We start from the raw sequence: 20,606 nt of genomic DNA, 5'->3' as shown, positions 1-20,606 counted from the left end.
TCAAAAAGCCCAGTGAGAATAATTACCTTGAAGGGACTTGCTGTTGCGCGAGCCCCAACGTCAAGAGTAATACCAATCCTAATGTGTTTGCAGTCCCTCGGCGGTAGCAGCGGTAAAGCTGGCAACATGCTAGCAGGAGAATTGAGAGCACTTGAAGACACTTTCATGTATCTGGCTCTCAATGGCAGCTCTACCGAAACGGATTCAAATGAAATATCAATAGGCAGAATTGATTTTGGAGGAAAGTGTGGTGTATAGAAACTACTCTACAACAGGGGACAAAGCCTGAAGTGAATTTTTGATGCTATGCATTTGCATTGCATAGACTGCACTAAAGCAAGAGGTGACTCTGGTGTCCCCCGTGTATGAAAATGAGAGTGGACAAGTATTACCAACACCTCAAAACACACGTGCCTTTAACAAGAACTTCAAAAATAAAAAAATCCCTAAAGCAATGACAAGAAAAAATTGAATATTTTAATACAAAAACTTTGATTTACTGTAGGGTACTACACTGAACTGTATTAGTCTATACAGCTGTATACGATCAATTCATAATTCCGTACAAAAAACCATGAATGTGGGAGAAATGTTGCCTGCAATAATGCCAAAATAGCAGGTGGCATACTAAGTGTAGGCTTATAAAAAGCAGAGATCACTTTTTCAGTTCAGGGAAATTCTGTGTCCAAATGTGGCCTGTTCAGTAAGTAATAGGGTATGACTCGCTGAATCCATTGCCAGTTTGTAATGATTGTCATGCTCCTCTGCTACGCTGCTCACAAGAGCAACTGCTGAGAAATGTAAGTGCAGGGTTATTGTCAATTAGAGCTACATTCACATGTTTACAGTTTGCAGCCACCAAGTGAGTCACGTCACATACAGGAAGAACCAAAGAGTGGCAGGGGTAAAAAAAAAAACAAAGAAAAAAAACAAAACAAAATGTTTCATTTTGCTTATGAATAAGTTAAATACACTCACCAGCTTACAGGCTTACTTTCCAGCGTGTACTGCGGAACAAGTCAGGACAACTGCCAGACTTAGATGTACTAATATTTATCATGTATACAGGGGTGTGTCCCACAGAATACATACGATCAAAATAGGGATGGGCCGAATAACTGGGATACTGGGGTGCTGATTTAGACACACAGAGTTGGATAACTGAATTTGTTGTCAAAGACTTTTCTTTACACTTCACAAGTGCTTCTAGTAAAATCCTCAAAGCCCAACCGCTCTATTCAATATTTAACGGGAGTGTTTTTTAGGCTGACTGCATAGCTGTGCACCTACACGCATAGTAACAGGAACACTTTGTTTTTGTTTGTTTTGTGAAGAGAAAAAAATCTAACCACCACGCCTCTAGTTATTATATGCAGTGATAACAAGGGAAACAGGGTTGTGTCTTTTAGTCATATTAGTTGCCAATTTTCAGTCAACTTGCACGCTAATTGGCTTCAAGGTGGACATGGAAAGTTTTACTAGACTGTTTGATTTGCTATTGTAAATGAGCTGCTGGCTACAGCTTGGCTCACTACTCCAAAAATGATGTCACATGTGGTCTTTAATAAGCACCAACGTTTAGGAGATTTCACTGCACGACTTTTCAAGTGCTTGGGAATACAACACTGACTAAAAACACATTCATATTATGGATCTAATGGAAAAAGTACTTTAATGATGAAAATATGCACACACACAACACACACAAATTAGGGGGTTCTATTATAGTTCTTGGATTATTCTTTTGGTTGGGAGACTTGACGAGAAATGTGAGATCTTGGAGAAAAAGAAGAAAATGATTGCATCTAAGTAGTTAGTCCATAACACCTTTCAATGGTTTAAATCAGGTTTGTCAAGCATGGGGCCCAGGGGATAGAAATCAGCCAGGCAAAGACTCAAATATGGCTACTGGACATCTTTGGAAAATGTGAAGGAGTACATAGATTTTAAATTTTAACTGTAGTTTCATGGGTTTTACAGTTTTTATTATCAATAAAGACACAAAGCACACACACACACGTCAGGTTTTCATATCTTATGGGGACATCTAATTGACATGCTTTCCCTAGCCACTTACCCTAACCATCAAAAATGTATGCCTAACCTTAACCCTTAGCCTAAGCCTAACCATAACCAATTGTAACCCTGACACTAAAAATACATTTTGAGTCTCAAAAATGTCTTCAAACTCGTGGGGACCGGGATTTTGGTCCCCACAAATATAGTAAACCCCCCCACAAAGATATGAATACACACACATGCAAACACACACACACACACACACACACGCATGCAACCCCCCCCCCCTCCGGTAATGAACTGCCAGAATGTTTTCTGTAATTTTGCACCTTTTTTCATGTAGTTCCACTGTTCTGGCCCACTTAACAACAAAGTGGGTTAGGTGCCCATAATTTCAAATGAATACCATCCATGGTAGTTATACTGCATCCACACACTCCCTCAAGATCAATAAGTTCTCAATCACTCCTGATCATCTTGCAGTCAAAGCTTATTTTAAAACTGAGCTCATGAATTTGCCGCTGTTGTTGCACCATAACTCTGGATGAGCTGCTAGCCTGGCAAGAAAGGTGAAGGTGACTGGAGTGAAGGGAAGGACAGTGGAACAAAGAAAAGGAGTGCCAAACATTAAAACGAGGAAGAGGCTGACATTAACGGGGTGGGGTGTTGGAGATAGAAGAAAGTTATGACAGCGGCCCAGCATTTACACCTGTTAGGGTCACTTAAACAACCCCCTCCTCCTAACCTGCCTGGTGTTTAGCCCTCTCCTTCTCTAACGTGCAAACAGATATTATGATCTCAGTGAAACCACGAGACTACAAGATAAGCTTGATGTGAAGTCCCAGTAGCTGATCACCGGCGCAATGTATCCTCTTGAACTGAACTGTAAATCTGCCGACAGCTCGGATAGTGAGAATTCTCCTTCAGAAAGAGGAGCTCGGTATTAACACCATGCTACCATTGATCCGTATGTTTAATTTATGAGTGCAGGTATTAGAAATTCTGCAGGATCCCCACCCACCCCCACATGATACGACTACACAGTGTAAAGCTATCCTGCGGAGTGGCCTTAAGAAAGACTTTTGGCATCATTTACAGCAATTCTGCAACACAAGAAAAATAAATAATAAATAAATAATAAATAGTAGTGATTCTGTCCTCCAATTTAGACACGATCAGTTGCATATGCCAGTAGAAGTCATCGTTAATGAAAATGGAGCACCCTCAGCATTGAAGGTAACAATAGCCTTCATAAAACAGCACCATGAGGGTTACGGAGAAAACTGTCTCCTCTAGAAATGAAATTTGTTACAATCTTTGTTTCCATCAAGTGTCATCATCACCTCAGAGTTTTACTTCTCCGAATACTTTGGTGTATACCAAAAAGTACCAGCTTTGTGTTGTTATAATACAGGCGCTGCTTAAGCTCTGCTCACTGATGTTTGACACACTGCTGTGATGTGGGCATGCCTGAAGGCAGCAGCAGTCTTTAGGGACACACTGCCAATTTTTTATTTATTTATTTTTCACTATTTTACCTCATAAAAGTACTTTTGAGGATCACATCCGTAGCATTTTCTTTGAACGGCTCACTCGCAGCTCATCTTTTCAAGGACTACTGGTGAAATGAGACCATTAAGTGCCATGCGAGATGCTCCCGCGCACACTTCTCACTTTTACATCTGCATAGCAGTGAAACTGTTGAAATGAGCACCTGGAGATTGGATGTTAAAAATACAAACATACAGGGGCTCATGCGCACCATTCCAAACGAGCAACATACATTTGCTATTTTCAGGCCGGGCTCGTCGCTGAGACCCAGCGGTGATTAAAGCATACCACTGGCTGCTAAGCGCTGCCCTCGGTGGCCTCCCTCCGCAAAACGATAGCCTGCCAGCCTGATAGCTAGCAGACACCCTGTGAACCACCTGATCCCCCACTACTAAACTGGCTGACCTGACTGGAACCCCGAGAAGCAGCTGATGCCCAAGACTAGTGAAGGACACACTGAATTGGACCAATTCTGGGCTAACTCCTCTCCGCACATATTCCACAATGTATTTTTGGCAGCAATACGTGTTTTTTGTGTGTTTTGTTTTGTTTGTTCTTTTACATTCAAGATAAACAAGTTTGAGAGTTTGAGAAGTACATTTATCAGTGGCAACGTAACGCAAACAGGACGGTCAGGAATAACAGGAAACTCCTAGCCTGGATTTCTCAACATAAAGGAATCACACGAAGGGTACCTTTAAGGAGTAAAAACGGCTTCACTCTGCTCATCCAAGAGGCTTCGTCAGTTCTAAAAACAAAAGCTGGAGAGCTCCAGGTATTTAACCCCTATTCGGGATCGTTCCCTTTGGAGGTGGTCGTTGACCCACTTGTAGATCATGTGTGTCATCACATGAGCCAAGGTGTGAAAAAAGGTGTGGGTCATTATCATGTTATCAACTGAGGTCACCTTAGGCAAGTTGTGACAGGGGTTTGACGTCCCTGGGAAAGGATATAAAACTGCACTGCAGGCGGCTGAACTACCCAGGCTCAGAGGAAGTAGATGTTTTTGTCAAGAAACGGTTACACCAAAAACTTTGAAGTGAAACTGCACAGTGTTGCTTTTTCCTCCCAGTTTGCGCTTGTATCAGATACGACATGTTATGCTGCATAAAAAGAGCCAGTCTAGGCCGTGGCCATTCCCAGCGTTGAGCTATTTGCCTGCAGGCTTTTGCCGTAGCGCTCAATATATCAGGAAATGCACAACACTGTCTCGCAGAGACTTCAGTGAGAAGATTGTTAGATCCACGAGCGAGCAGCCAGTTAGGTTAGATAAGCACAAAGTCTGTAAACAGGCATAAGCAGCTATCTGCTACTGGTATGACTGAAGCCTATTAAAGTACACATACGCTGTTTGTTGAGCAAGTACACAAAGGGAATTGTAGACGAGCCGCAGTTTCGCTGGAGGTCATACGCCAAGACGCTTTTCCTCGCAACCAAGCAGAGAAACCAAATTTCCCCAAACCTCTTAATTCTTTCTAGAAGTTTTTAAAGAAAACTTTCATCAGCGAATAATTATTTTCCCTGCATTCAACAAACAGAGCACCCGCTATCTTTTAGAAGATAAGGCATAAGCCGTTTTAGATATTTTATTAAACTGTGCGAGCGCTCAAATATATGAAAGCAAAACAGCTCTCTGCTTTTTTTCCCCCTCCCCCGAGGAAGAGGCTTTGAAGTTAGGGATCCATCAGATTCGGCTTCAGTTTGGTATGTCCACAACCAACACCACAACCCCCCTGTGAACTCTTGCTGCATCATTCTATTATTCTCGTCCAGGTCTTGCATAATAACTTTTCCTCAGTATTTTTTCTTTCCTGTGTCCACAGTTTTAGAGCTGCATTTTAAGCACGCATAATGGGCTGATGTACATGTAAGTACAACATGTTACACACATGTTTCATCCTGAATTCAGCTACAGGTGGCAAATGGCCCTGAGCCAGGTAGCACCCGCCTCCCCTCCCTCTGCATCACAGGTGGACAGACAGGTGACCTTGCAGTCTGTGAAGTCTGCAGTGCAAAGACTTCAGAGAGCAGTAACCTGTAGCGTCGGCTGATAAAGGGGAGGGAGGCGGACAAAAATGGAGAAAGGAGGGCGGACGGGAAGAGACAGCTGCTGCTCTGTAGATTAGAACTGAAAGCGGCACTTTCTCCCTTTTTCTCCGAGCTCGGCTTTGAACAGTGTTTTCCCCCTGCTCAAGCCGATGATTGGCCGAAAATCTGGTTCTACTGTACGCTGGGCCAATTTGAACCCATCTCAGTATAGGACTTAAATCTGACAGATTTAATCCAAAGCTCAGCTTTAAATATATATGTAGGCATTAAAACTTCTCTTATTTGTGCTATATATATTATATTAACCCAGTAGAGCCCGACTGGATTTTTTGGTCATTATTGCTGTTATCATCAAAGCGATTAACAAAAAAAAAAAAAAAAAAAAAAAAAAAGAAGCAAAAATTGAAATCGTCATTCAACCTCCACGTTTTTTCTATATATAACTCCATGCCGTCCTTGGCTCCAGGTCCCATAAAACTTGTAGTTGGGGTGCAGTGCAGAAGAGGTAAAACCAACCTTTTAATTTGTTCCATCTTATGGTTAGAGTTTTAAAAAGCTCCCACGTAATCGGAGCATGAGGCTCAAGGCAGCAAATGATGCGATTTAAATACGGCTATAACTAATCCAAGGATGATCAAAACAAGGGAGAAATGGGGATTTGTGTGTAGCTGGCCCATAAAGCAATGCATAGAGAGCTTGAGTGCAGGTGCTAACAGTGGGAGGTGAGTTTACAGGCACAGAGTGAACCCTCCTGCAGAGACTTTGGTGTGCGTGTTACGAGAGACACACAAAGGAAACGAGGAAAAGTGGTAAAGTGATTGTAAAGAGAAAGCTACTCACTCCATCATTGATGCTGGTATGGCGCAGCAGTCCTGTATGGCAGTAAGCGGAGAGGTGAGGTGGGCGGTGTACGAGGCTTCCACCACCTGCTTGTTCCTGTTCACCACATCCAGGTATCTGTTAAACTTCTCCCGAATCTTCTTGGCCAGCTGCACAAAGGAAAAATGAAAACTGTGTCAATAAGACAAAAACTAATGGTGACACATAAATAACCCCTGCCCCATTCCCACATGCCTAATCCAACAGACAACTTTGCATTTAAAACTACCAGCTACCTGGTCTGCGTGATTCCAAGTGGCAGTGCTAGGAGAGGCGAATTCATATTAACAGCACGTTTGTGTGGCTCAAGTTTCCCCACTTAGATCTAAATCAGGGGCCAAATATGGCACCAAAGAGGGGAATGTAGTTCAGGAGTATGGTGGGATTCCATTTGCTAAAAATTCAGTCACACATTTCCTCCCCCTGGGATTACAACCCACAGATGTGAGTCAATGACATAAGTTTTGATAGCACTCTTTTTGTTGATAGTTGAAAGAATTCCTTATTTAAAAAGAGCTGCTCCACAAGGTAGCACCACATGTTTGATTAGGGAGACTTTTTACACCAGGCGCCCTTCCTGATCCCCAAAGGGGATCTTTGGCTTGTGTAAACCACTACATTTTTGTTGATAGTACGAAACATGATTAATGGTGCTAGTCCTCAGATCGCATACATTTGTTTCTTATAACCACTTCACTTTGCAACAACAGAGTGAAAATTGATTAGTCAGAAAAGCTATTCATCAGCCTGATAACAACAATTCACCTTTGCAGCATATGTGTGGTTTCATACTGCAATGCAAAAGTGTTCTTCAAACAGTTTGTACACCTGTGAACATTTACCTGAAATTGTTCACATTCTCAAGCGAAACAGTCAAACAGAACTTTGCAGTCAAAAACACTGATAGCTGAGCTTTTACAAAGACACAAATACAAGCATACACGCAATGACTTTTAATATTTTAAATAGTTTATCCGTGTTTAACAGTTTGTGGGAGGTCCAAACAGTTTACTTCCATGTGTGTTTACTTCCACGACTGATTGACTATTTCCTTTTCCCCCTGCAGTGGCATATGCAAGTAAATGCTGCTAATCAAAAGGAGCCGACCTAAGCTGTCCCTTCAAGTATAACAAAGTTTTTCTGGCTTCTTTCTCACTGAATCTTGTTATCTTTTCTCTCTCTTTGTCTTTTTGCTGCTTTGTCCTTAAAGAAGTTTCTTTGACAGTCACCTCAGCTTTCCTCTCAGCCTTCTTTTAATATAAATGGATAACGTCTATGTTTGGCGCTCCTACAATTTATATATATAAAAATAAAAGAAACATCAGAAAAAGGACTGTTCTAAGGCACAAGCAAAGTACTACAAACAATGTCACCCATGTCCTCAGCTTGACACAGCTCATTTGCTTCATTCAGCCCTATTTGTAGGAAACTGCAAATATGTCGGTTGGGGGTGTGGCTGTACGCTGTTGTATAAACGTGCAAACAGGGAGTGACACCTCCAAGAATCCTGACATAAAGTGAGCCCCTAAATACACATGTGTGCAGACGTACACAACTTAATATTCATAAAAGGAAGCTGAGTGATATCAAAGCAGCACAGATCTGGAGCCGCATCAAGTGTGAAATTTATCACTGCTTAAACCATAGCAGAATGACGGGGATCTAAGAACTCAAACGCACTCCACTTCCACTAATCACATCTTGCATAATTTAAGAAGAAAATCCACCTAAAAATACAACAGGTGTGCAACCTAGAGTGAAACGTAGGAGCTTGTGGCAGCTGCATGCAAGTATTTGTGGTAAAGAACAACTGCAACATGCACGCATTTTACTGGAACACATTTTACGTAGCACGTTTTTTTCTCTCTCTCATCTCCTTATGCTGACGACTTTGCACAATCAAAATCAAACGTTTTACTATATTAAATGTTTTTGAAATATGCATATAAAGATCCCCACAAATTTCCAGTCAGTTGGAATTCTGTTTTAGGGTGTAATTTACTTTTAAACCAATGCACAGAAACTGAGAAGCAGAGGAGAAACATGGGGTTTCCAGACAAAGGCAGCAACAACAGCTAATTCAGCTGTGTTTACTGGAGCCCTTCGTGCTGCCCCCCTGAACAAGCATACATTATACTTTTTCTTTGAAGGACTAGGTTCTGGTTGAGCACACAAATCACTGTGCTCTTTCAAAACAGGGATCCAGCTCTTTGGGGAAACTAATAACCAGCTCTGTAGCAGCCTCCTGGGGTACATTAATAACCAGCACACCAGCAGCTCTTCACAAGTCACTCCTATTCTTGCTTTTGTTTGCAAAAAAAAAAAAAAAAAAAGCCTTGAAAAGATGGGGAATTGTTTGGAACTTCCATCTAACTAATGTGAGGCAAGACATGTATGTAATCTGTTATAAATTGCCCTGTTAACAAGCCTTTTTCTTTTGCTCACTCCCCCTTCAGATCATCCATAAACCTTTTTCCCTATTCTGATTGGCTGAATTTGAATGATTGTACATTTATAAACAGTAACTGTGGCTTTTAGTCCCAGGCCAAGGTGAACTGATAGTCTTATGATGCTGGTGGTCATAATTTGGCATAGGATAATTTGGAATCATGTTATTAAAGAGGAACTATTGTGCTTTGTTATTGTTTTTACAGCATTTCTAGTGCACTGGTAGGTGTGGATGTTAAACCTGGCGAAATTTTCCAAAAATAAGGTCAGAGTATGTGCAAGCAATTTCTGTGAGCCAAAAGCTCAGGCTTAAGACCAATCTAATTCCTCATTTTCATTTTCTTGGCTCCATATGATGCTGAAGGAAGGGGATATCCTGAATGTGTCACCTAAGACAGAGCCTTGGCTAAGAGAGCACCAACCTGACATTCAAACCTTTCGTTAATCAGGAGCAGCCAATCAGAAGAAAGCTGTGTTGTGGCTCAGTAACAGTAAAGTAAAAGTAGGATGGCAATCCCCTTGTGACTAGGAGAGAAAAATTGCATTCGGTGACCAATTGCAAATAGCTGTAACAACCAACTAGTCACCCAAAGGTTTACCAGGCAACAACCTCAACCTCTCAGTGATCACTTTTGTTCACAAACAGTTTGGCTGGCGGTTGGCAACCCGTCTCCAAACATTTGTGTTTGGTTAAGGTTTACAAATAATTGCCGTCTACTCAAATTTACAAGAAGAGAGAGATTTCCAACACTCTGCAGTAGGTCTGCACCAATTCAACTGCAACACTTCTCTCTACAAAAGGTGACTCGACTCAATGGGTCCTCAACTCCTTGTGGTTATATTTTTCTATACTATTGTTTTATATATGTTACAGTAAGGTTGTTAAGCACTCATATTGCAGTCACTGTCTTGTAGCAACTATGTCATTATTTGGCAACAGATTTACGCTTTTCCCTATTTGTCACAGTAAACCACCCTATTATCACAAAGCACTTCACCCCATTAAGTTGCAAACGTATAGCAGACTGACTTCCAAAGTCACTTCTGAGAGCAGTTGCAGGCCTGGTCAGAGTCTTCACATGCAACAAGTTGACTGTATACGCCATAATATTTTTGATTGTACCGAAGTCTCCAGCCACTGTTTGCTCCAAGTGTTACGGAAGCATTAAAGGACGACAGGGAGGGATCTACTTAATCGACTTCTTTCATCAGTGGTTTGCTGCACAAAGGCCAGCATGGGATAAATAAGGATCATTTTTAACAGTTTTGGAGAATGCCATGCAAAGTTATAAATAAAAATAATTTTACAATTACTTTCAATTCTGTTGGCTTGTCAAAAGATTTCCTTCAAAATATGAGCTTTTTAAATCTTAAAAGCTTAACATTTTAAATTATGGTGATATACTGGTGCAAAATTGATATCAAAAAGAAAAAAGTCTAACTGTCCAAAACCTTATAGATCGAACTAATCCACAAGTGGCATCTAATTATTTTAGATAAAATAAAGATAAAATAATGTAAGTAACAAAATCTTCAAATAATGTATAGTTTTCTATTATATGTAAATGTTAAGAAGGAATAAAAAAAACAAAAAAAAACACAAATCAGTAAATACTTTCCAAAGTCACTTTGAGTCACCTCAGCCTTGTTGAAAACAGAAAAAGGCTTATTCCCCACAGTAAGTGGACCCCTTTGTTCCCATAATTACAGCTGCCTGAAAAATAGCTGAGATTGAATCCAGGAAAAGGGAAATACACCACGACCCACTGACCGCTTGTATGCCTAATCAGCTGGCCGCTATTCCAAGGGTTTTAACAGGGGCCTGAGGCACAGCCCGCAATTATTGACCTTCCACCGCAAGGAACACGAACACCAGCGTGACCACTCATACAGGGGCAAGAATTTAAATGCACACATGCACACACTCACAGTTGTATCCATGCATGGAAATCAGTTGAAGTGAACTTTGCAAGAAAAGGAAAAATAGGCTGGTGCTCCGCTAAGAAGTGTTTCCATAGCTGGGGGAGGGAGAGTCGCACAGAAACCAAAGCTCGAGTTTTAACAGAGCGACTTAAAAGAAACCAGAACCTTCTAGCTGTGCAAGTTCAAGCTCATGTTACAGTCTGCCCGGTGCAGCCAAAACCAACCTGTGCTCTGCAGATTAACCACTCTCCCTAAAACATACGACTCCTCTCTCCCATCTCTGACCCATCCAACCAGCATATGGAGGGTTTGCAGCACCCAGTGGGGCTGGTTGCGCCACAAAAGCAGACTGAGTGGAACGGATGTTCGTTGAAGTCTCGTGTTGGACCTAATGAGGTTTGCCAGTCAGCCTTCAACCACAGTCGCTGGCAGCGGCATTTGTGGCAAACCAAAACTCACTTTGGAATGTTGGGGTAAAGGACTTGGTAAAAGCGGGATGCAGGTCTATTCTGCAAACCTCAGCCATTATATAGAAAGTTAACAGTGCATGCGTCACCTCTGCTTGGATAAACGAACCTCTCATAAAGGACTTGTTGCTTATAATGAGGGTGAGGAGTTTTCCAAGGCTATTAGAGTGCTGACTCGTTCCTTCTTGACATAATGATGTAGGTATTCAGCATGACTGGAGAAAGTACATTTTAATGTGTGGTTAACAGGTCGATTATAAAAACGGTAAAGTCGCAGCACGTTTCAGAGATGAAGTACAAAACATTTGGCGGCTTAAATCTGTTAACATGGCGGCGTGGGCGTGGTTCAGTTTTATGCTAATGTTCCGCTCAGCTTCACTCATACATTTCCATAACATTGAAACCAGCCACTCACAACATGTGCAATAATATGTACTAATATGCACTGCAATAATATGTACTAATATGCACTGCAATAGTCCTGCCATAATCTAGACTTTAGCATAGACTGAGATGCCGTGTGACAGATCACCTGTCTTAGAGAAGTACACAATGTTAGGGTTGTTAGAACCTGACCGATCTTGTCTGGGATAAATTATATTGAAAAAGGTCATGGATGGGTTTTGCTGCTGACTCATCAGACTAAAGAGAAGCGTTGAGGCTTCTGTCAGATTAGGTTAGGCATAGTGAGACAGTGAAACAGAAACTGAAAGGGAAGATTTACATTTTTTTTTTTTTAATCTTAATGCCATTTAAGGCATTCTCCAAAACAATCATCTTTTAGTAAGCTGGGCACAACTAAAGATATTGAAGACGTGCATTACAGTCATAGTAAACTTGCACCTGATGACTTTTAAAGAACAATCACCAACACAGTTAGCGTCAAATTAACCAATAGGGTTGCACATTTGGAACGGGCTCACAACAGTATTGAAGACTACAGCTATGTACTATAAATCCCATCTGATGTCAAGCTAAAATTGTTTACATTTATCCTTATATGCCAACAGAAACCCAATCTAACTTTTCTTCTCAATGTAGGACTATAGTGGCAAGCCAATAAAATGTTAGCAGTTCGCACCTGAAATGAGGGAATAATCCAAACCTAATTTCTTGACTTGAACAGAACCGTTTTTAGCTGTCCTTTTACTTTCATTTCTTAAATGTCACATCGCGAAAAGGGCTCTGCCTGGGCTGAGTGACAGCTCCAATGCTTTCCCGAAGCCAGAGTGGCTCACTGAACGGCAATAACATTGGAAAATGTAGTGTGCACACACACTACCCATTTGAGTTCAGATATGCAGATTTAAGGTCATGAATACAGGGTAAAGTACTGATCACACACTTTAAGGGATCTGGTACACTTTCATTTTTCTCATTTTCAGAAAATCCAACAGACTTTTGAGCCTTTAATTAAGCCAACAGCTACAATCTGAATCATGATCACAAAAAAACTGATTAAAGAAATTGAGGAAAACAGAAAAGGCTATGAGACACCCCACCTCAAACTTCTGCTGGTCCCCTTTCGGCTGCCAAAAAGCCCTGACCTGTTGAGGCATGGACTTCACTACACGTCTGAAGGTGTACTGTGGTATCTAGCAACAGCTCCTCCCTTGTGTTGTCCTCGGGTCAAAAATGACCCGTAGGTGTATGGCAAACAAGTGTATGGGAATCCCGAGGACATTACAAGGGTTAAGACCTGCAAGTTATAGGGCGGGACCTCCCTGGATCTGAAATGTCTACCCAGCACATCCAACAGATGCTCGCCAGGTGTTCCCAAGGTAAGCAACACACACATCACAGCATCCACATTATGTTTAAAAAAAAAAAAAAAAAAAAAAAAAGTGACTCATTATTGCAGGCCACCTGATGCTCATATGCACGTTGTTGGCACTTTATGCAGTGGACAAGGATCAGCATGGGCTGATGGGCAGCTCACGACCCTGTCGCTGGTACACTTTCCTTTCTCGGATCTCTTTTGATAGATACTGAGCACTGTTGACCAGGAACACCCCACAAGAGATGCAGGTTTGGAGATGCTTGGACACAGTTGTGTAGCCATCACAATTCAGCCGCTGTCAAACTCGCTCAAATTCTTACGCATGCCCATTTTTCCTGCTTTGAGGACTAAATTTGCACTTGCTCCCCAATATGTCCCCCCCACGACCAGGTGCCATGATGCAGAGATAATAAGTGTTATTCACTGTGTATTTTGTAGTTTGTATTGTGTGTGCAGTACTTATTAGTATACCACAATGTTTCGCCCCTGACCGCACCACTCACTGCTGTGACGTCATCAAGGGGGGGAAAGCAAATATGAATGAGATTTTTTTCCTTAGGGAATCTCACGATTGAGCCCTATAGCATAAACAGCTCAGTGAAATTTACAAGCACAGACAATAATATAAATATAATAGAATAATATGAACTCGATGGTAGTGGTTAATCTGCTACCTCAATGCGTTCTTATTCTATAGTATAACATATTTATAGACATTTTTTTAATTTTAGAGTCAGCATTAGACAATGTTACATTTTATAGCAAATTTCAGACAACAGTTTTTATACCACGTTTTATATTAACAACTTTTTGTGTGTGATGGGCATTTTTTCTGTTTTTTGTTTTTTTTTTGTTTAAAGAAAATGCACATAAATAAGCAAACAAACAGGGAATAAACATGTATTCATATAAAACAAACAAGGGACCTCTTTGTTTTACTCAGGTTGCCCTGCTGTATATTAAAAAGTAAGAATGAGAGATCTCTAGAGGAGAAAAATCCCTTTGGGGTTGTGTGAGGAAGGACATCCAGCATACATAAAAATCTGCCAAATCAAACACGCAGTACTACCCACTGCTGTGACCCATTGTGAATAAGACAGCAGCCGAAATCAACTTTTTAGGGCAAATAGAAAAATTTGTCATTTCTTTTGTTAAGAAAAAAAAAAAAAATACATTTAGCCTCCTTTTTAGGCAGCATCTGCCACATCTGGCATAGGATAAAACATTAATGGTTGCCAGCATTTTTAATTATTGACAACCACTCTGACAGCATGTGTTCAACATGGAGAACACACTCACAGGAAAGACTGAAAGAAAGCCAGACAGGAAGAGGGAGAACCTGTGTCATCAGAAAGGGACAGACATCTGTGTGCCTGTCTAAATAATACATTTCCAGAGGAGAAACTCGAAGCTGTTAGAGGGGACCCCTTTGCAGCTCCTTGCCTTCTGTCTTTCTTCTCGCTCTCTTCCTCTGTAGATACCATCCTAATTGAGCCTTAGCTTGGCTCGGGGACACGGACACACACAGCTATGCCAGTCTGTCATCTGGATTAGCTGGGGCCCGACTCAAAAGGGTTTCAGTGAGAATTTTTGCCCACTCTCTTAGCCAGACACAGACATACAGCAGCTACAAATGAACCCACATTGAGGACCTTTTGTTCTGCGATCGCTCCTTGTTATAGCAAGCCACACGCAACGCAAGTTGGAAAGCTAAGATTTATTGTTTTTTGTTGGACTTTCTGGAAACACAGAGGTTGGAATTGTGCAACTGAAATTAGCGAGACATGCGTTAAAGACCATAATCGCGACTATCCTTAGCAAGAGGCACTCAAAGACGAGGGACTGCCGTTGGCTTGCAAGCTGTTCAGAAAGGCGGCTTTTCTATGGAGACGAAGGACAAAGAGCGCTTTAAAGCCAGTTTTAGCTGCCTGTGGAATCGTAAATACCTGCAAGGTGAGATAGTATATATTTCGCAAACACATGCATGAGATGACACACCGGAGCACAGACAGAAATATAGTCGCGGGAGAAATGCAAACAAACATCAACCTGTCTGTTCTTGCTGGTGGCTGTTTACCAGTCTGGTGTTTACTGTCACTCTTCCAAGATCCCTCATGCAGTAGTAAAATACGCACACACAGACACAAAATCGTGCCTGATATGACATAGGATGCCAGGGATTCTGTGCATACTGTTTTTTTTAATTCACAACCAAAAAAAGCTCTTGGACTGGGGGAAGGTGGGGTCTTTTTTTTTTTTTAAACAAATCATTCATTTCTCGAATGTGCTCTGTTCATCTTTCCTTCAAGGTTTTCTTTTTTTATTATTCTGTCTGACTGAAAGCTATGTGCTCACATTGTGAGCAGAGGGAGATGGGAAGAGAGAGAGAGGGGGGAATGAGAGAGGGAGCACAGACAAGTGGAAAAACAGGCAGAGAACTTCAAAGCCAATGAGACAGCAGCCATAGAATTTTAATACACCCCCTTTTTCCTCTGATGGCTGGTGCATGTGTTCAGCGCTGCTGGGCTCAACTCTGCACATGACAGGCACCGTCCATGGCCAGGAAGGCACGCACACACACACAAGCACGCACGACAGAGGAAGCTTTTGTTACTCACCTGCTGCACTTCTGTCTCTCCGTTTGATGTCTTCTCGGTGTACACGAACGAGCTGAAAATCCTCTGTAAAGAGAGGGAACCAAGCAGAGAGAGTGACGTTAGATCACGAGGAACGCTGACCGAGATCCAATAACTCAAATCCATCACCTTAAAGGAAACCTTTTTCATTAACAAACTGTAAAACTCTTTTTTTATTTACATCATTGCGCTTCCTTATATTTCTGAGGAATCCAGTCAAACCAGGACCTGTTCCTGCGTACATGGCATTAAAGCTAATTAAGCTCTCTAGCTCTAATGAAGCCATCACCACGGCTGGGTGAAGAACTAAATGTGTCCGCTGCAGCCAGAACTGGAAAAAGTCTCAAAACATTTGAGGCCAATTCTTTAATCGGAACCCCATTCCCTTTATTTTTTATAATACTTTAAATTACAGTTAGGTGAATGTTAGTCTGCATTTTCTTGCCACCTGTATTTAGTGCTCCTTGATTGGCTGTTTGTGTTTAAAACTGAAATCAAGAAAGTACACTCTAGAGCAGAATATGCTAGCACAATTACAAAACAAAAAAGCCACGTGAGAAGATTTTTCTAAGGCCAGATATTTGGATTTGTCTAACAGTGTCAGCTAAGAATAGTTACATTCCATCCAGCGTTTAGTCGCTGGGCTCTGGCAGCCTGTTGCATATTTTGGCTCCTTGGCTCGTGTGAGTACGGTGAAAGCATCATTAATGTTACTTCTCAGAGCTTTGCAACACCTACAAGTTGGATGAAGAAGAAGTTATATGGGGGGGTTCCCATTGTTGCATGATGATGCTGTGAGACTACATTGAATTAATAGCATCCAGCTATCTTCATCAATCAAGAGATGAGGAGGAAAGAGAAAAGAAAAGACAAGGTAAACACTGGCAGTAGTGCTGTTGCATTTCTCTGTTGAGACGAGTGCGTCTGGATCCATTTTATTAGCGGCCCAGAGAGAATGATGAACCTGACTACCTGCCAAAACAACCCCAGACAGTCCTGTCAACTGCATCAGTTTCTTAGTTGGGAGGGGAAACGCCTGCCCGAGTCTAGAAGTCAGCCGTAGCATAAAAATGAAGGTTTTTATGAGTTCGAATTGCAAGATGATGTTAAATTTCCCTCCCTTCGCCTTCTAGGCTGAAACATTTTTAACAGTTCCTGATTTATATTGTTAAGCAGAGAGGATGTGGAGTGGTGCATTAAGGCATGGAGAAAATGAGTCCGGCTGTGACCTCAGCACTCAGAGAGCCCCAGAAAAACATTATATGAGCCGCCTAAATACAGACCTGCTCTGACACACAGAAACATGCAGACATTTATTCAGATGGTCTCTCGAGTCTTGTATATTTGCTCTCTCTCTCTTTTTCTCCTACTTATTTACACATACACACTTGTTAAACACAGGCACCGGTGCCATGTGTCAGCTACAAACACAGAACAACTAATGTTTGTGTTGAGGCAGCAGGCGGGCAGGTGTTTCATGGTAAGCTGCCCCACCGTACACAAAGCCTTAAATTGTCTGGTTTCTACACTCCAACCATTTCCTGATGCCTGTCCACACCTTTTGTCAGACACATTCCAGAGGACACCAATTACCCAGATTGCAACTTAAATAAACTAAACCTGGATTTGTGTTACTATGGACTTCTGCCATAGTTAGACATGTCTCTGTTTCAGGGTATATCTGGTGAAAAGTGAGCTCAGTTGTCAAGCAGTTTACGCTTTAAGACATTTTATCATTGAAGATATTGTGCCTCAGCATCAGAGGAACCTTTCCTTTAACACTTGGAACATACAGTACAACAAGAAAAGTATTGGGCCACCTACACACAACACCCGCATTAGCTTTTTCTAAAATTCACCCACCCTTTTGTACCTATAACAGCATTTGTTCTTCTGCTAAGGCTTTCCACAAGAATTTAGAGAGCGTGTCTATGGAAAATTTTTATGCATTGTGACACTGAATACTCCCATTCTCCATTCTAGTTCATCCAAAAGGTGTTTGACGGGGTTGAGGTCGGGGCTTTGTGGGGGTCAGTTAAGTTCTTCCACACCAAACTCATCCAACCATGCCTTCATGGACCATGTTTTATGCACTGGGGCAAAATCATGCGGAGACAGAACTGTTCCCACAACATTGGAAGCAGAAAATCATCCATAAATGTCTTGGGAGGCACAAAAATTTCTCTTCACTGCAACTACAAGGCCCAGGCCAAAGTCCAGAAAGAAAATGATTATGCGGTATGGCCAAACACTTTTGCCTATATAATCTATGTATGCTTTCCTCCCTTTCTTCCCATTGTAATTGGAACTGTGCTAGAAGTTTCAAGTTAGAAACACAACAAAGGATGATTACAGGATGGGGGGAGGGCTCCAATGCTTATGTACTAATAAAGGATGTTGGACAGAAGAAGACCAAGAGACTTGTTTTGGGATGGGGGGATTAAAGTAATAGAAAGCAGAAAATCAACAAATATTTGCCACTCTAACTAGGAAATAATGTAATCTAATAAAAAGGACAAATATATTGTCAGTCAGTGATGGAGACGCACAAACAGATACAACTGTTCGCTGAAACCTCTGCACAATGCTCTCTTCTGATTCATAATGAGTCTTTTCAGCTTATACTGGTAGATTAAGTATGAAATGAAATTTCTGACAATTCAATTATTTCCAATATGGCTTATAAACACTGGCTGGAATAAACACACAATTTTGAGTTTTGAGTGTGTAAATGGGAGTCAGTAGTCCTCGTTACTAGTGATTGCTTTTGTGCATATTCATTTCATTTTACAGAGCAAGTGACTAACACACAAAACACTTTAATTGTGTTATTACAAACACACGAGCACATTTCACTACTGAGTTATTTGCAAAGTGCAACACCAAGCCCAGACAGTCTACAGTTCCACGCCCTTCTTGGGTGGGTGGGGGGGAGACGAAGGTCCAATACGTGGAACTGTCAAATAAACATGACCAAAGTACACTCAAACAGAGCTTCCGCCACTTAGCAGCAATCACTTTTAAAACTTAAAGACTGCAATAACAAAAGAGAAGGAGAAAGGGGGAGGAGTAGGCACTGTGAAGGGGAACTACGTGTTTTTCCATTTAGCAATTTCTTGAGAAACTGCGAACAAATCCTGAAGAGAGCAGAGCGGTTGTTGCTGATTAGCCACAGGTTAGCCGGCTTTCCCCCCAGTGCCTAGAGTGTTTGTTGTTAGAGCTGCTTTGCGGTTTTCACAGCTATGGAGCAGCTGGAGAGGAATGCTCAGCTCTGAAACCTGAGACGCCTGAGGCTGCTCGGGCCACCACGGTCCTGTGGCCTCCTGTGACCCATAATCACACATGCACAAAACTGGAGTGCCAGGGGACACTCAGACTTCCCTACACACCTTGTAGCTTACTCTGTTGGGTAAACCTCAGCATCATGAAAGAAGACAAATTACAAATACCAGAAAATGACACAAATGTTCATTTTAGATGTCTGACGCACAACAAGACCTTTTTCAAACAAAGAGCATTCTAGTGGAAACTTTGGAACTGTGTTAATGTTTAACCGTGTGTGTGTGTTTTTTATTTTTATTTTAATACTTTCATTCAATTGAGTTTCATTTATAGATCGTTAAATCCCAAAAACAGATCCCTGTGTTTTAAATTGTAAGGTGAAGACACTATCATAATAGAGAGAAAAGACCAATGAAAAGATGACCCCCTATGAGCAGGCACTTGGAAAAACTCCCATTTAACAGGAAGAAACCTCTGACAGAACCAGGCTCAGGGAGGACCACCTTTTCCAAACATCCTAGTTTTATTTTGAATGCTTACACTCTTTTTTTAATTTGCTTCAAAATTATTAGCTCCCCTGATGCCAATTTTCAGTTGGGTATCTTTTTTGCTTGATAAGTCATTTGTTTTAAGCTTCATTCACATATCCTGACAAATTCCAGGCCACTCTCTGGTAAATCTCTCAAGCTTCTCCAGATTTGATGGTCTTCTTGCATCGATCTTGGTCTTCACCACACAGATTTTCAATGGGATTCAAATCAGGGCTTTGTGCAGGCCAGTCAGTGACGTTCACTTTGGTCTTCTGGAGGTAGTTCTTCACCAATGTAGGTTATGGGTTGGTGTCACTTTGCAATGACCGAGACCCCGTTTTACTACTGACTTCTGATATCCTTCTATCTCTGTGCTTCCTTTCACCTTGAGGAGATTGACAGTTCTACACACACTAAGGCTTTCCCACAGCATAATACTCCCACCCTTGTGTTTCACTGTTTTTTGGGCTGTACACTCCTCCATTCTTTCGCTATATCATCTCTTAGGTCAAAGAGCTCTAATTTTGTCACATTGGACCAAAGGATGTGCTTCCATTATGTATAATCTCAACAGGCTGTCTTTAACATTCCTCAGTCTAACTTAAAGGGGCATCTTTTGTAGGAGTGGAGCTTTTCTTGGTCTGCAACCTCACGGTCCATTCCTGCATAGGGTTCTAATGATTTTTATCATTGAGACTACAATTCCTGACATGGCAAGTCATTCAGTAGTGTCTTGGCAGTTGTTCTGAGGTCTTTAGACACATCTCTCACTACTTTTCCTTTCAGAGTCTTGGAAATCTTCTACTTTCTTCCTCTGTCAGGCTTGTTCCGCGCTGTGTGGCTCTCTTTGATACTTCTTGATATTTCTCACTCCAGTTTGTGACACTTGGAAATGCTGTGATAACTTTGTATATCAATCTCATGTTTTGTGAGCATAAAAAAAATATTTTTCTCAAGTCTTAACTGATTTATCTTGTTTTTCCATGGGTTGCCTTTTTCAAGTGACAGCTCAAACCTTTGATGGAGTTTGTATACTGTGTGT

General features: G+C 41.5%; 1 protein-coding gene across 1 annotated transcript in view; it reads right to left on the bottom strand.

Annotated features, from left to right (window-relative positions):
- The window catches only part of cachd1 (cache domain containing 1), a 96,910-nt gene that overhangs the window by 49,507 nt on the left and 26,797 nt on the right, over positions 1 to 20,606 (bottom strand). Inside the window, exons 2-3 of the mRNA XM_063460289.1 lie at positions 15,735 to 15,797; positions 6,460 to 6,608 (exon numbers count right to left, since the gene is read on the bottom strand). Of these exons, the coding sequence (XP_063316359.1) occupies positions 6,460 to 6,608; positions 15,735 to 15,797 (212 nt within the window). The remainder of the gene's footprint in view (positions 1 to 6,459; positions 6,609 to 15,734; positions 15,798 to 20,606) is intronic.

The sequence above is a fragment of the Pelmatolapia mariae genome, linkage group LG17, assembly GCF_036321145.2.
Source record: "Pelmatolapia mariae isolate MD_Pm_ZW linkage group LG17, Pm_UMD_F_2, whole genome shotgun sequence".
Taxonomy (NCBI): domain Eukaryota; kingdom Metazoa; phylum Chordata; class Actinopteri; order Cichliformes; family Cichlidae; genus Pelmatolapia; species Pelmatolapia mariae.
Note: the sequence above shows the minus strand (reverse complement) of the source record. Positions and strands in the feature narration are given on the sequence as shown.